Source organism: Crocodylus porosus, unplaced genomic scaffold (genome assembly GCF_001723895.1).
Source record: "Crocodylus porosus isolate Cpor-Errol unplaced genomic scaffold, CroPor_comp1, whole genome shotgun sequence".
Taxonomy (NCBI): Eukaryota; Metazoa; Chordata; order Crocodylia; family Crocodylidae; genus Crocodylus; species Crocodylus porosus.
In genome coordinates this window covers 21880059-21895641 of record NW_017728948.1, presented here as the reverse complement: position 1 = coordinate 21895641, position 15583 = coordinate 21880059, and the positions used below count along the sequence as shown (strand labels likewise).

Genomic DNA, 15583 nt, shown 5'->3' with positions numbered 1-15583 from the left:
GTCCCAGGCTCCGCGGGGCTCTCGGTCTCCCGCTTCCTTCCCAGCTTTGTTCTGCCTGTCGTTGTTGCCGTTGGCGTTGCGGCCCTCTCAGAGAGTCCGCCGAGTCCTTTCTCTTTTCCGCATCCTGCTGCTCCGTGCCCGGGTCCTCCTCGCCAGGCGGCTGGGGCAGGTCTGCGTCATTCTCGGGCAGCCCGTGTTTCCATGAGGTTGCTTTTTTTTTTTCACGGTAAAACCCTCCCGACTTGAGGAGGACCTGACTCCCCTTGTGCGAAGTTTTGAGGTTTAGATTCGTGTCAAGTGCTACCTTCACGTCAGCTTTTCTTATAAGGAGCTTTTTCTTTTGCTCCCGTGCCTTGACTAGGGTTAACATATGTCAGGTTTACTTCGTTTTTACTCTTTGGCTAAGGGTGGTTGGAGAGAAGTTTCTCCGCCCTTCTGTTGCAATAAAGAACTGAGACAAAGGAAAATCCGAGTTAATCGTGGCCAGAGAGGGGGATTCCTTCTCACTGTCCTCGAGGCTGTCAAGGACGTTTTGTCCTCTGCAAAGTAGCAGGGGTCCAGCTGCAAGAGAACTTGTGACTTAATGATGGTTAAAAATACTCCTGATGTTTTACTGGGGAAGCATTTTAATCTGCACTTTTCCTATGCGGATTTTGTAGTACTGTCTAGATGTTTATGAAACACAAAGTTTAGTAGTTCTTATCATTAAAATAGTTCCCTGATAAAGGTAATAGAGAAGGTAAATTGTCTAATTAGTAAGAATGTATTCCTTGCAAGAGACTAGCCTTGAAGTCAAGGTTCACTTTTTGTAACCAGTCATGACCCCAGTGATAAGTCTGAAAGCAAAATGTAAATAGACTGAATTATTGAAATAAATATTGATGTCTGAGACTTTTACACAAGAAGAAGCTAACTATGTAGTCAACAACCATGGCCATTTTTCCTGAAAATCCAGGATGAGAAAAAATAGTTGAATGGCTGAATGTACCAAGCCAAAGCTTGTTGTGCTCTCCTGTCAAATCATGCTTTAAATGTAGACATAACCCACTGAGCTGCTTGCTTTCAGTTCTGGAAAACTGAAATTTGAACTAACCCATGTGATTCTTTTTTTTTAAGCCTTTTACAGAACATCAATGACCTCTTGTTACAGAGGGTAGTTTGCAAGAGGAGTTCAGGACTTCATTCCTGCCCCTCTGGTGTCTTTCAAAATGCAACTAACATTTTGTTAAATAGTGTTTCAGAGAGGAACTTGTTTGGGGGGAGGGAGGATGACTGGGAAGTGTCCATTTGTGGTTAAATATAAATCTATATAAATCTGAGTTCTCTGATCACAAGTTTGAGGGTAGATTTTTTTTTTTTCCCCGTCATCTCCGAGGCGCTTCACAAAACATGCAACACATTCCTTTCACAAATAGGATATGGGGACTGGGGAACCTCGTCTGTTATGTGCAGGTTGTCATAATACTGTATCTGCCTTGGAGGAGATTTGATGCTTCTCTTGTGTTATCTGTTTTCACATGTGCCTTTCAGCAGATGCTACTCCCTTGTCTTCCAGTCTCCTACCACTCTGTGTAGTAAATCCATTGGGCCAAAGTAAGGTGTAGGCCTTTGTTACCAGCAGGAAGTGTTTATAAGTATTATGTAATGAAGTACAGCATAGTAGGAACTAGGTCCTGACCTTGCTAATAATGCTACTACACAAGTAGCGTATCTGAGGTCAGAGGGTCTGCTTGTGTGCCTAATATTTTCAGGATTGTGGTTCTGTGTCTTATCTTTCATGTGTTACTTATGACTTAACTCTGATTGGAGCTAAAGCACGATAGCTGTTCCTGAGTAGCATTTATTCCAAGGATAAGTTTCCAAAATAAACCTGTTTAAGAACCGTTCTATGCATAAACACATGGTCAGCTGATTGGCAGTGATTCCCACTGTGGTACAGGTTCAGACATCTATATAAATAGATATTGATGAGAGTTTATAGTCTGGTTTTCTGTAACATGCTTATTGTGTATTTATTCATGTGTTGTATTAACCATACATTTTCTGCTTTGCTTGCAGCTGAAATGGAATCAGGTCCTGATCCTTCTTCAAGCCCTTCTCACCAACAGCCGCAGCATGGAAGGTCCCAGCTAAATGCAGCTGCTTCTGTGGACCTTAATGAGAGTAGTAGGATACATGGGGCACCTTCAGGAGATTCGATATCAACATTTTCCCCTTCAACTTCCAGCTATTCCAACAGCAGAGAGAGAGTGGAAAGAGGTGGTAAGTATGAAATGCTAAATATGTCCAAGACTTGCTTATTCCAAACATCAGTAAATTAAAGGATACTGTCAATTTGACAAATAAATCCTTTTGTGAATCTTTAACCTGCTCTTGCAAAAGATGAAAGAGAAGAGGATTTTTTTCTGCTTATTTTTTTTGCACAACTTTTATTTTCCTTCTGTAGTTTGTCAACCAATTTTGTGTGTACAGGACAACAAAAAGAGGAAGACTTTCTTTTTTATCCAAGTCATAAACATGGTAAGGGGGTATAATAGCAGTGTATCCTAGAAACTGCCTTCCCAGCAGCTCTCTTTTTCCCCCTCATGTGCACTAGATTGCAAGTTGACCAAAAGTATCTAATAATCTGAAGTTTTTATAAACCGTTAAATTTAAATTAACAAAAAGCAGAATCTGAGTGCCTGGGTAGGTTTGTAGGAAGTTTGTTCTAGAGTTCATGATAATTTCTAAAAATCAAAATTTAAATGTCATGAAGAAAATCTAATAAGCTGTTTAAGCTGGTGGATGCTACTAGCTATATACACTACACTGCTGAATAAATCCAGTTTAGACTAGTGCTCTGAACTCCTGAATTCAGGTTTTAAATTTACTCTGGTATCCCATACATACAAAAAATGTCTATGTTCCAGGCCTAACAACTATACCACATTTTGCTCTTTCTTTAAATGTAGGCCCTGGTTCTGCATACATGTGCTTAACTTGAATGAAAGTAGCCTTGTTGAAGTCTGAAATTACTCAAGGGCCTTAAAATTAAATATATGTTTGTTTTCAGTCTCTTTCTTTCTTTCAGGGAGAACTGTAGTCCTATGAATAAGGGGTTTTTTTAATTTTTGTTTTTTGGTTTGGGGCAGGTGGAAAAATCTGAAATTGGAAAGATGTGTATTAATAGCCCCTGCCTCTCAAAATGTTATGTTATAGAGGTACTCACGGCTCTATTGTACAAGGTTTAATATGCACAATAACAAAAATTAGAAGTCCATGTCCCAAAAGTTTATAATCTAAGTATCTTCCCTAACTTCCTATTTGGGCAAGTGTTTAGCAAAAAACCTAGGCTGGGAAGTTGTTACGGTGGTTTCTGTTGATACTGTAGTTGCTTTTAAGTTTTTTTTGCTTTCTTACTTATTCTCCTATTTCATAACTTATTCTCTTCTCTTATTGTTAGCTGCCCTGAGCCTTTATTGGAAAGGGCAAATAAATCAGTGTGTTTTCATTTTTTTGCCTACTGCATGCCCAGAATAGATATGCAGTCTATTTTGGCAAGGCAGAATGAAGAGAAGAACATTTTTGCAGAGCTACAGCTACACAGAGCAGGAAGAGAGCCTAATTTTCAGCTCGCTCACCCTCGCTTTGCTCAGACAAAGGCTACAGTTTTAATTCTTTCACAGCTGAACTGTTAGCTGCTTTTGGTTGCTCAGCCAAAAGCTGAAATTGTTGCTGAAGACTGGACTTCGCACGGACAGATCTAGGATTTTGAAAATAGCTAAAAACAGTCTTCAGAGCTATGAAAAAGAAAAAGGGAGACCAGGAAGAGCAACAGACAGCAGAATTGCCAAAGAAATATGTAGGTGAATTGGTGCAGAATTTCAGAAATATAGCCCAGCTGTCAATCTGCTGCTATTTTATATAGATGATGTTGGCAGGTATGATATTGTCTCTTTCTGATTTGGAAAGGATTCTTTTATTTGGTATAAACATTTAGCTTTTTAATCCTTTTCCCCAATGGTATGTCTTTTCACTTATTGACCGTATATTATTTAATTAAGCAATGAAAATTGTTTGTTAGTTTTTTGTTTGTTTGTTTTGTTTTTTTTTTTGAACAATGGTGTTCCATTTTTTTGAACGTGTCTTTTGGTCTTGTATTTTGAGAACAAATTGAAGGAACCGTATCTCTTATTTTCATCATTCATGACTTTTTTTTTTCCTTGGTCATTTTAATTCTTCTCATGTGGAAGTCTTTTCTGATGTTGCCTGTCACTTTTATTGTCCTCAGATAGTTAGCCATCTTCAGCTATCACGATCAAAATTGAGTACAGCATAGAGAAGAGACATACCATAAATGAATATAATAGTAATTTGTTTTCCATTTCTATCTCTTAATTTATTCCAACATTTTAATTAGAGCAGAAGATTAAGCTTCTATTAGACCACATAGATGGGTGAATTAACAGGTCAGATTATTTCATCCAGTATGCATTACTTTCCATTTCTCTGAACTGTGCCATAATACTGCTACCTTGGGTTTGGAGAAGGAAAATAGAGAGAGTTTTCAAAGCTAATGACTTATTCGAAAGACAGGGATTGGAGAAATCCTGTTTTGCCACAGCTTCGGGAGAATGAAGCTTAAACACAAAGCAGGGACTTGAGGACAGCTTTAAAAAGTTTATAGTTATAAAGTAGAGGTACTTTGCAACATGTATATGTATTTTAGAAAAATAATATCCCCAAACAAGTAGTCCCTAGACAATCCACAGAGCAATGGGACTGAAATAAAAGTAGCTTTTGGTTTCATGTCACTGGAAAGAAGAATCTTTCTCCCTTTTTTTAAGATGAATGATGCCTGATGGTCTAAGATTCAGAAAAGGATGAAGCATGCTAATCTAAGGTCTCTAGCGCACATTACAGTTCTACACACACAGTGGATGTATGGCACTGTAAGTTGGAAAACTGGCCACAAAGATATTCCATGAGATATGTGGTACGTCTTTGTGGCTGCTTTATGGAGTGAGAGGCAATTATCTGTGTTAGTCAAATTCAGTTGGTACCTTCCCTGCTGTTAGTTGCAACTGTGAGCAGATAAAAGAAGATGAGAGAAGCAAAGTAGCAGAAGACTGGACTCCTATACATGTATGGAGAAGACTTGATTAATCGAGTCTGCTAGAGTATGGAAATAGACATGCTCTGACAGCCTTCTGCGTAACGTGTGTCAGTGCATGCATCTCCGCACTGAAAAAATGGTAGTGGGGTGCTTTGAAGTAAAACACATTTGATGAGCTTTAGGTCAGATTGCCCCTCCGCCATTTTTTCAGTGTGGGAATGCTGATACATGTGACACAAGGGCGCTCTTAATTAGTGGAGCTTGCTAATTAAAGTTCCTGGTGCCATGTTCCACGGCACATGTAAAATTGTGTCCAGGCATATATTTGTCAATAACTTCTAGTCACTACATTAGATTATCCTGCCAAATAAAACATAGCTAAAATTTACAACATATTGTTAAAGGTACAGACCACTGTCAGCTGATCTGCGACTCAGGCAGCCTCATAATATTCTCAGTTCTACAGATTAATAATGAAGTAATTAAGTCATAATGTTTATTTAATTAAAAACTTAATTTGAGAAGGAAAGAGGAATGTACAGTGGCTGTTTGAGAGTTCTCTCTTCAAACACTCAATGTGATCGTATGGCATAAACCTCCTGGCAATGGTTTGAGGTCATATAAATAGCTTTTGTGTCTGTGTCACTTATGTTTGTACTGATAAAGCTTTATATGCCATGAGGTCTTTCTTCCTATCTCCATTGTCAGTTTATATTTAAGGGTATATTGTTCTCAAATAGATGCTAAGAGAATTCTGTTTGTTCTGAATAACCTGTTCACTGTGATCTAAAGTGTGAACCACTGATATGCTTAGAACGGTCTTTGACCTACTGAAGCGACCTGGAGCAAAGGACTGAAAGTGCGATTCTGAGCAATTGAGTCCAACCCTTGCACATGCTTATCTTCCAGTAGGCCTGTAGGGCCTCTGGGTCAAGCTCATATATCCCAAAGGATTTTACATGTGCAGTTCTTCAGCCCATCTCTTATTTTGCTGCTAGGGCATTGGTTTGCTTTCTGTATGTTTTTAAATAGTTTATTCCAACAGTGGGTGGTAACAATAGCATCATAAATTAGACCTGATTTGAATGTAAACCCTAATGTGTAATTGGGAAAGATGAAACAAACTGCGGGGCGTGAGCCAGGCTGTGGCTATAGCCCTGGTGGGTTCTATCCCCTGATGTTAAGTAACGAGAGGGAGAGGCGGACTCGTAGTGGTTCCAAGATATTTTCTTTTATTTAGTCTCTTTCTTACATGTGCGCCACTGATGTAGATGTGGCTGCACAGGCAGTTACACGTAGTTCAGTCCCAGTCCTAATACGGGACAGATATAACGAAAACCAAAAAAATCGGGGATCCTCTTATTTACGCATCACCCGGTGTTGAATGTGGCTGCGCGTCCTGTCCCGGCTTGGGAGAGGGACAAACAAACGATAGACAATTAAGGGATCCAAAAACGACTAAAGCAAATCGATCTGTCCCGGTTCGGGTGAGGGACAAAGAATCGAATCTCGGGTTGGGTAAGGGCGAAAACAATAAATCAGTGGATCGTCCGAGATTAAATCGAACTGGTCTGCAAACCTGTTACTTCGGAAATTGGAGAAGCTGTGGGAAGCTGGCCAGGCCTACCCACCGAGCAGTGGAAGCTCCGGCTTCTGGTCTAGCTAGTTGAGCGAGCGATGGATGCTCTGGTGCCTGTGCGCTGCTCTGCTCTCCCTGTGAAAAAATTCTACCCCAGTCTTTATAGGCCAGATGACAAGCCCAATTTCAAGCCCCCCAATTGGTCTAAAATATTTGCAGGGTTTTTCACAGGGAACGGGGCTTCCCCAGCACATGGCCAGGGGCCATGCAGATGGGGTTTCCCAGTGCATGACCAGGGCCACGCAGGGCTTTTCCAGATCGGGAGGAGAGTGTTTGGCCGCACTTGTTGCTGTGCAAAGCTGGCAGAGCCCAGCTGGAGCATGACACAAACCTGCAACAGGTTTATAGATAGATAGTTTTAAATGGAACAAACTTGATTTTCACCTGTTTGCTGTCTTCCTTTTTGTCTTCTCGGACAAGGTATTTAGCATAACTTGCAGATTTGTTCGAATCTGTGAGTGCTTCTGCTATAGCCTATCTGTGTACTTGGATGTGTACATGCACACATATACTCCCTGCAGAGAGTTATTAGATTTTCTGGAGAGCATCTGTAAAAATTAAATTACCACTATTAGGGTATGCATTAAGAACGGGGGGAATGGCATTCATTAAATATTAAAAACCAGAGTAGTTCATCTTGGATTGAACTAAGATGGGCCTTTTAGAGGACATTTGTCAGTGAAGTATGTGCCTACACCTTTAATTAGGGCTTCTGGAGCTTGGAATCAGTGAATCATCTGCATACATCTTGGTAACTCACAGGAGTGCTAGAATGATTTAAGAAAATCTGGGCATTATTCAGAAAAGGAGAATGCAGTAGAAGTACTCAGTAGCTAGGAGAACATGCAAGTTGACCAGTAGGATCAATATGTGCTGTTCTGACCACTGACAACTTATAGAGGGTGACTTGTGAATATGTCAGACTTAAGTGCATCTAAATCCACTGTTGCAGTATGACTGATCCTCAAAACCACAGCTCAGCTGTATTTAACACTGCAGGCACCAGTTTTCCTTCCTTTGAGTTATTTTGTGCATGCAAAGCAGTAGTGTTAAGTAGCTGATCAGATGCCAGCTCAACTTGAAGCCCCAAAACAGGATTTTCAGACTGGATGAAATGAATGTTCTACTGCCCATAAATCTTGTTCACAGATGTTTGCCAAGGATTAATATGACAAAGGATATTTGGGAACACTGAGAGAATACATTTTTCTGGTGGTTAAAACAGTTAACAGAGGGTGCAGGAGATGTGAGGTGTACCTCTCATATAAATAAGTAAATATTTAATTAGAGGGGCCATTAGGCTGAAGTGTTGGACACGTTCTTTGGTCTAATGAAGATTTAATTCTGACAAAGTGGAACAGCTTATTTAGGAGGGACTGAGAAATTCAGCCCAGAATAGGCTATAGCCTGATGGTTGGGCACTTGCTGAAATATGGTTCAAGTGCTGTTCCAAGTCATGCAGAACACTGTTTTAAGCCTGGATCTCTTACATTCCAAGTGACTTCTGTAAACACTGAGCTAGTCTAGGACACTTATCTTCCTTGTAGTTCCTGTGAACCTAACTGTCTAGCTGGTAGAGTGTTCTGTACTAACAATTCTTGTCTGATACCCTCCCTATCAATGGTAGGGAAGATAGGAGAACAAATCCCATGTTCCTTAAGAAATTCAGGGTATGGTGTGCATATTCCCATGCATACGAGCAAAAGGCATATCTAATATCAGCATTGTGCTTTGACCAGTCAGCAGGATCGGAGAGGAAAAGGTGGGGAAAAGTGTTTTCTCTACTTGCTGTTAAAAATGCACTTTGGTTGTTATAGTCCTGGAATCCTCGGAAGCATTGGATAAAATCTTCCTGTTAATTTAACCATTATACATAATGTTCTAACTTAATGCATTCAGTTTAGAGTTTTATATGTACTTAAAGAGCTATGGTGGTTTTGTGTATTTTACAGGAGAGGAACTTTATACATTGTGACTCAGGACTTGTAAATATTTTAGCTGGAATTTTATGTTATTTGTACTTCTCAGAACGCTATTAAATAAAACCAAATAAAATCTCTATAATATAAGAACAGATGTTTTTAGCTTCTTAATAGTTCAGGTTTCAAGGAGACTTCTTGTTAAAGCTCTAGTCTAATGTTTAATGTCACATTTGTATTTAATGTATTCAAACTAAACACAGTTTACTAGTTTTCTCAAGGCAAGTTCTGGGGCATAGTCCTACTACAGAGGAATACAGTAGCAGTCATTTTCTCAGTGCCACTGTGATCAGAGGAATTCTTATGCTTTCAGTTTCACAGCAGTACAACTAGCAGCATGGTATGTGACCATTTTGCCCCCTCTGGGCTTTTATGTCCTTTATAAGCTGATAGCTAACATGCATAATCATGTAGATTCCTTTGATTAGGCACTGAAAATTTGGCAACTGGTCACAGATCCAAATAGATAGGGTAGGAGTCGATGGAAGCGAGCTAGGTGACTCCAAAGGCTATTTTGGAGTACTTAAAGGTACATGGCACCAGGAGATGCTAAGCACAGGGGTATAGCTGGAGTCCTACCTCTCTTTGGGCACTGACAGCTGTTCAGCTCCCCACCATAACTCATGGTGCTTCACAGACAGGGCCATGAGTTATAGCAACTCCCTACCCCTGACCAAACAGACATTTGTTTTTTGGCCAGGGGAGGAGATCAAGCTCTACTTTGAGTCAATCCAGGAGAAGAGAGGCTGTGTGTCTGCACACAGCCTCTCCCCTGCCCTGCCCTCCCCGCTTCTACAGGATAGGTAGGGGGATGGTGAAGGGGAGGGAGCTCAGGTTTGAGGTTTGCCAAGCCTGCGCTGTTGGGCAGGAGGGGGAGAGGGGGCAAGCAGATTGGATAAGCTGGACAAATGCCAGACTAGAGTGCCCTCTCCCACCCCCTCTTTCATCCTGCAGACAGCATAAGGGCAGGGTGGGGTGGGCTGCATCAGTCCTGCCCTGTTCACGCACGGGGACTGACAGAAGCTAGACGAAGGTGCTCCGCTTCAGATAGCCTTCATCTGAATGAGGGTTAGCTTGTCATTCTGTTAGGCACTTCTGAAGTGGTTTGCAGCCATGTACTTCTATCGAGTCATGGCTGTAGAGTGCTTTCAAGGGGCTGGTCACAAATATTTCTGTCAGTGCGCTTTGAGACTTAGATACCCAACTCAAGTTCTGAATTAGGTGCCTCTGTTCACTTGGAATCCAGAGCATTTCACCCCTCTTCTGAGGCTTCTCATCCCTGGTTCCCGAGCTGTGTCTAATATTAGGCGGTCATTGATTACCAAACAGAAAGAGTCTTAAAGCAGGCACTACTACACTACTACCCAGGTCTCCCTCCTCCCAGCTGAGTGCCAGAACAACAAGCCCATAACAACCAAACTCCCACTTCCTTGCTGTGCTCTCTCCTTCACTTAAATGTTCCTTTCTGCACAGTGGCCCACCTTCAGCAAGAAGGTACCTCCCTCGAGGCCTGTTGGTAGTCTAGTGGTTCAGGTACAAAGGTGACAAATATGGATTTGAATCTCCTTAGACTGAAAGAGGCCTAAAATCTAGGTCTAGTTCTTGGGCAAGTGATTTAACTGTTAGGCACTTACACCAGAAGTCACCATTATCCATTGTTTTTTTTTTTGAATGACAGTGATTAATCTTACTGTACATATGTTTTTACTGTAAGCATGTTTTTGGTTCCTACACACCTCCGTTCTAGATTTTATTGCATCTCAGACAGCTCGTAGTTGGCTAGGCACATACAGAAGCCTAAGTATGGGTTCCTAAGGATCTTAGCAGTTCAATAAGGAGGCACCAAATGAATTTGGATACATAATGAGTTTTGTGGTCATGCCATCCATACCACTCTGAACTACTTTTTGGAACTTAAGGGTGCCTATAAATGTGCACTGATGCATTCACATTAGAATGCATCAGAGTAGGCTTGATCAAGTGAGTTGCTAGAAAGTTTTAATTAGAGCGCTCCAGCTCATCTCACCATCACGTGTATTAAACGTCCTGCGTTTCAAAATGGCTGCAGGGGAACTTTAACTAAAGCTTATTGAATGATTGAATGAGCATTAGTTAAAGCGCCCGCATAGCCATTTTGAAGCACAGGTTGCTTAACACACATGATGGTGAGGCGTTTTAATTACAGCAGATCTCCAGGAACTGCTCTAATTAAAACACCCTCCTATTCCAGCCCCAGGCATGTCTAGAAGTACTCTAAGTGCTTATATTCCTGTTCAGTCACTGCTGGGACTGATGTGGATTTTGCCCTAAGTTATTGGATTTGATAGGTTTACTTGTACAATAAGAAAGATTGAATCCTTCCAATTAAGGGGTTTTGTATTTTTTTTGGTTTGTCCTTTTTTAATTCCTCTGATATTATTTATGAGGTTATGCTAGAACAGGGATGGCAACGTATGGCTTCCAGGTGCAAAGAGGATCAATCTCTAAAGGCCTGATTTGCTACATGGGGATTAAGTGGGAGCTGCACTGTGCTGTCCATCCCCTCCGTAGTGCTCCCTTTCATTTTGGAGCCTGATCCTTTACCCTGTATACGCTTATCCTCGCTGCTGAGGAGATGGAGATCAGTGGCAAGGCTAAGCTCAGGCAACTAGCTACACCAGGGTAGGGAGAGACTTCTGGCAGGGGCCTGATTGCAAAGCGCAGCCCACAATGGCAAAAGGCTGCTAACTCTTGCACTATATCTTTATGGTTCTCTCTAGCTTTAATCTGTGAGTATATGCGGAGAACGCAAGACTTCTGTCACAAACATTTATTACAGTATTTTAACTGTTTGTTTTTTGTAATAGGTGTAATGACTTATGATCAAGAAATTACCAAAATTATTTGTTTTTAATTAATGTTTTAGATTATATCAAAGACTTACTTAAACTAGTATGTAAAGACCAAGAGCTTTGGTGAGAAGTATTTCTGCTCGAGGAACAGCATATTTTTTTATAAATAATTCTTTCACACAATTATTTATAACTGACTTCAATTGTTCATTGTAAAACAGTAGCTATACTAGAAAGAAATATCATTAGAATACTGCATTTTTATTCCACTTCAAAATAATTAATCTCCCTACTATCACTATTTAACTATTCCACCTATGTGTTTTTTACTATTCTCATGATTTACTCTCATTTTTGTGGGGGTGTGGAAGTTTCTCTTTTTAAGTTAATGGGACTTGATGATTCATAATTGTGGTGATTAACATAAACACAAAACATTGCCTTCTCCAGGAGCAGTATGGTTTTACTCCTGGCCTCTAGTGGCCCAGTAAATGTGTTCCACATGACCACATCAGAATAAGGAATGACTGACAACACTCCTCATGCAAACACTTCATTCACAATAACAGTTGCATTTGACCAACAAGTTGAAATAGTGCTTTAATGGTCAGACTAGCTATAGCTCTCATAATAGAAAAAGCTTTTATTTCCATCTGTATTTATCAGTACACAGCAGTGCCTATTAAGCTATATTCCTTTTGCTTTGTATTGGCAAATAAATGCCTCGGTAAACTTAGGAAGAATTTAAGTTTGCCCATATTAAAGAGTTTATCAATTTTTAATTGTTATGTGATTGTAGATAATCTTACTTATTCCGATAGCATGGGGCTGAAGTTGTAAACGTGCAGTACAGTGTTATTATATTACAGCATTAGAGGTGCCCCGTATATCAGTTCATATCATATCAGCAACGATGAAAGGAAAATTGACATTGTCGGCAATCAGCTTTTTTTAGGCCAGTGTAGCCAATAATGTCACCGATAAATGCTGTGTGCTTGTGCACAGCTACCAGGTACACAGTTAGGAATGCAGAGTTAGGTGCACAGTTGGAGAGCAGCATCAGCTAATAAGTATGTGGGGGGGGAGAAGGAGCATGGGGGGAGCAGATCAGGGCTCCTCTGGTGAGGGAGACAGTAGGGCTAGGGCAGGGGCAGGTGTTGCCCAGCCAGGGCAGAGCACAGCTGCAGGTGGCTCAGCAGGGTGGGGGGGTTGCAGCTCCCAGCTGCTTCGCATACCCCCTGGAGAGGCATGGGGAGCATGTACACCCTGGATTTGTGCATGGGGTGAGGGCAGGCTACCCGTTGGAGCCTCTTCCTGGTGGGGGGGCTGGGATGGGCTGTGCTTGGGGTGGGGGCAGTGAGGGTGGCAGCAGCACTAGGAGGTGGGCTAAAGTGAATTTTGGGGTGGCCATAGCCCACCGCATACCCTCCTCCAAGCACTGTTGCTGCCCACCCTGACCTCCCTGAGCGCAGCCTCAGCCCAGCTCCCATGCCAGGAAGAGGCCCCAAGTCCACAGTAGGCAGCTCACCCTCACCCCTTGCACAAATATGGGGGTCACGTGCCTGCCATGCCTCCCGTGGGAGTGCATGTAGTGGTTGGGAACAGCATCCCTTCTTACCTGCCACACCTTCCCAGATGAGCCACCCTAGGCTGTGCCCCACCCTGGCTAGGCAGTGTCTCCCTGCCCCTGCCCCACTCACTCCTTCACTGTGGGGGCCTTGATTTGCCCCACGTCCCTTCTCCCCCACAGACTTACCAGCCGGATGCTGCTCTCCAAGATGCCAGGCTGCATATTGGCTATTGGATCGATATTGGCCGATATGGCTGGTTAATATTCAGCCATTGGTATCAGCCAAAAAAAATCTTTTATCGGTGCACCCCTATACAGCATATACAGCAAAAGCTCTGTTATCTGGCACCCATGGGGAATGGGAGGTGCCAGATAACCAGATATGCTGGTTATGTGAGTGGTGCGCTGCTGCCTCTCCCTGGCATCAGTGTGCTGGGGGACAGGGAGGGAGGGGGGCCCCACTCAGGCTGCTTTACCCTGGGCTGGTGGGCAATCCTGGTTTTGCTTTTCCCATGTCGACTGGCATGCCAGTTAATGAAGCATGCCAGTTTCTAAGGTGCTGGGTAATAGGGCTTTTAGTGTATTATTTATTATACATGTGCACAATGTATAGATGTTATTTTGCAATGAGATCTGTATTGGTAGACCTCTGCTCATGCAAAGTTCCACTGAAATGACTGAGTCTCTGAGTAGATATAAGGCTTGTACCCTTGTATACTGGCTGCTAGCAGGCTCAAAGTTAAAGCAAGTAAAACAGAAAAAATGTTTTGCAAAAATATTGTTGCCATCTCTGATGAGATCCTTTGTGTACGTGCTATCCTAGTTCTGTGTAGGAGCAAAGCATGTATAGGAACAGAACGCCTAAGATCTGCTTTTAAATGTAACATCAGTTCTTTTAAATACTTCACTCCTACATAAGCACTACACAGAATAGCAGAGAACTCTTTGCAGCTTGTGGAAAGTTAGTAGGAGTTATTCTCTAGAGATTCTGAAAGTAGCTCTTTAGAACAGTGAACGCTCAGTAGTACAATATGATGACACTTAAAAGCAATTAGAACACTAATTTTTGTTACAAAATGTACAGATCACTTTTTAAAAAGCGCACTGATAATAGTCTTAATCTGCACCAAAAAGAACCATTTTAAATTATACCTTTGCAGTCTCTAACTCCCCAAAGGAATATCTCTCAAATTCCTTCCTTCTATATGTATTTTGTAACTATGTTTTCAGCAATACTATTTGTCTAGTATTTTATTTTGTTTTGTTTTGTCAGAAATTTTTTTTCTCTCAAATCTGGATAGAACTGGAGAGGAGGTTTTTCCCTAAGTAAAGAAATCTCTGTTCAAGAACTGGAGATCAGTGTGCCCAAAACCGTGGGACTGTCAGAGAATCTCCCTAGGGTGGTCCTTGCTCAGGACCACTGTGGTGGCCTTGTCTGGTCTCTTGAGCATGCCCCCAGAAACCACCTGGGTGTGGCTTCTTTCCACTCTGACACCCTTGGCCTGTCAGTCCCCAACCCTAGCTGGTTGTTTGGTGATCTTGACTCAAGAAGCAGGTTTCCAGCTCGGCTTCTGAGCGGGGGACTTTGCAATGAGCGGGACCATCCCGGGGCCGGGAGCAGGAAATCAGGGCGACTGCCCTGGACCCCGCGGAGCCAGGCTGGCTTCGCGTCTGGCTGCTCACCGCTGCCCCTCCTCCCGCCCCCCACTGCCATGTCCAGGCCCCACACGGACTGTTTTGCCCCAGGCCCTGTACAATTGTTTTTGGCAATGAGGCTCCAGAAAGAGGTTGTGGAATATCCATCCTTTACGGTTTTTAAAGCCTGGTTCAGCAAAATCCTGACTGGAATGATCTAGCTGGGCATGATCCTGCTTTGAGCAGGGGGTTGGATTAGATGACCTCCTAAGGTCCCTTCCAGCCCTAATTTTCTATGATTCTATGGAAAATTCTTTACTCTGCCCAAGACAGACAAGGTTCTTTAGGTAATTCTGATTTCTTTTATTAGACCAACTCCAAATAGTTGGAAATTGAGGTGCACCAATACATCTGTCCTACATCAGATCAGCACCTATGTAAGGAAAATCGAGAATATAAGCAGTTGGATTTTTTTGGCTGATGTGGCTGATAATGTCACCTATAAATATCTCGTGCATGTGTGCAGCCACAGCGCAGCATGTAGGCAGCCAGGAGTGCAGCCCAGCAGTATGGAGAGCAGCCGGGTTCAGCTGGTAAGTCTGTTGTGAAGGAAGAGGCATGGGGGGTGGCATATTGAGGACCCAGTGGTGAGAGAGGGTGGGGCTGGGGCAGGTGCTGCACAGGTGGGGTGGGACATAGGACAGAGCTGTGAGTGGCTCTTCTGGGGGGGAGGGGTGGCTCCCACCACTGCGCGCACCCTGGGAGGGCATGGGGGCCATGTGCCCCCGGGTGTGCGTGCAGGGCAAGGGCAGGCTGCCACTTTGGGCTGAGCCC

At 42.6% G+C, this 15583-nt stretch overlaps 1 protein-coding gene across 1 annotated transcript in view; it reads left to right on the top strand.

Moving 5' to 3' along the window:
- WFS1 (wolframin ER transmembrane glycoprotein) overlaps positions 1-15583 on the top strand; it is a 41806-nt gene that overhangs the window by 3709 nt on the left and 22514 nt on the right. The window contains exon 2 of the mRNA XM_019553227.1: positions 2059-2262. Within this exon, the coding sequence (XP_019408772.1) occupies positions 2064-2262 (199 nt within the window). The 5' untranslated portion in view covers positions 2059-2063. The remainder of the gene's footprint in view (positions 1-2058; positions 2263-15583) is intronic.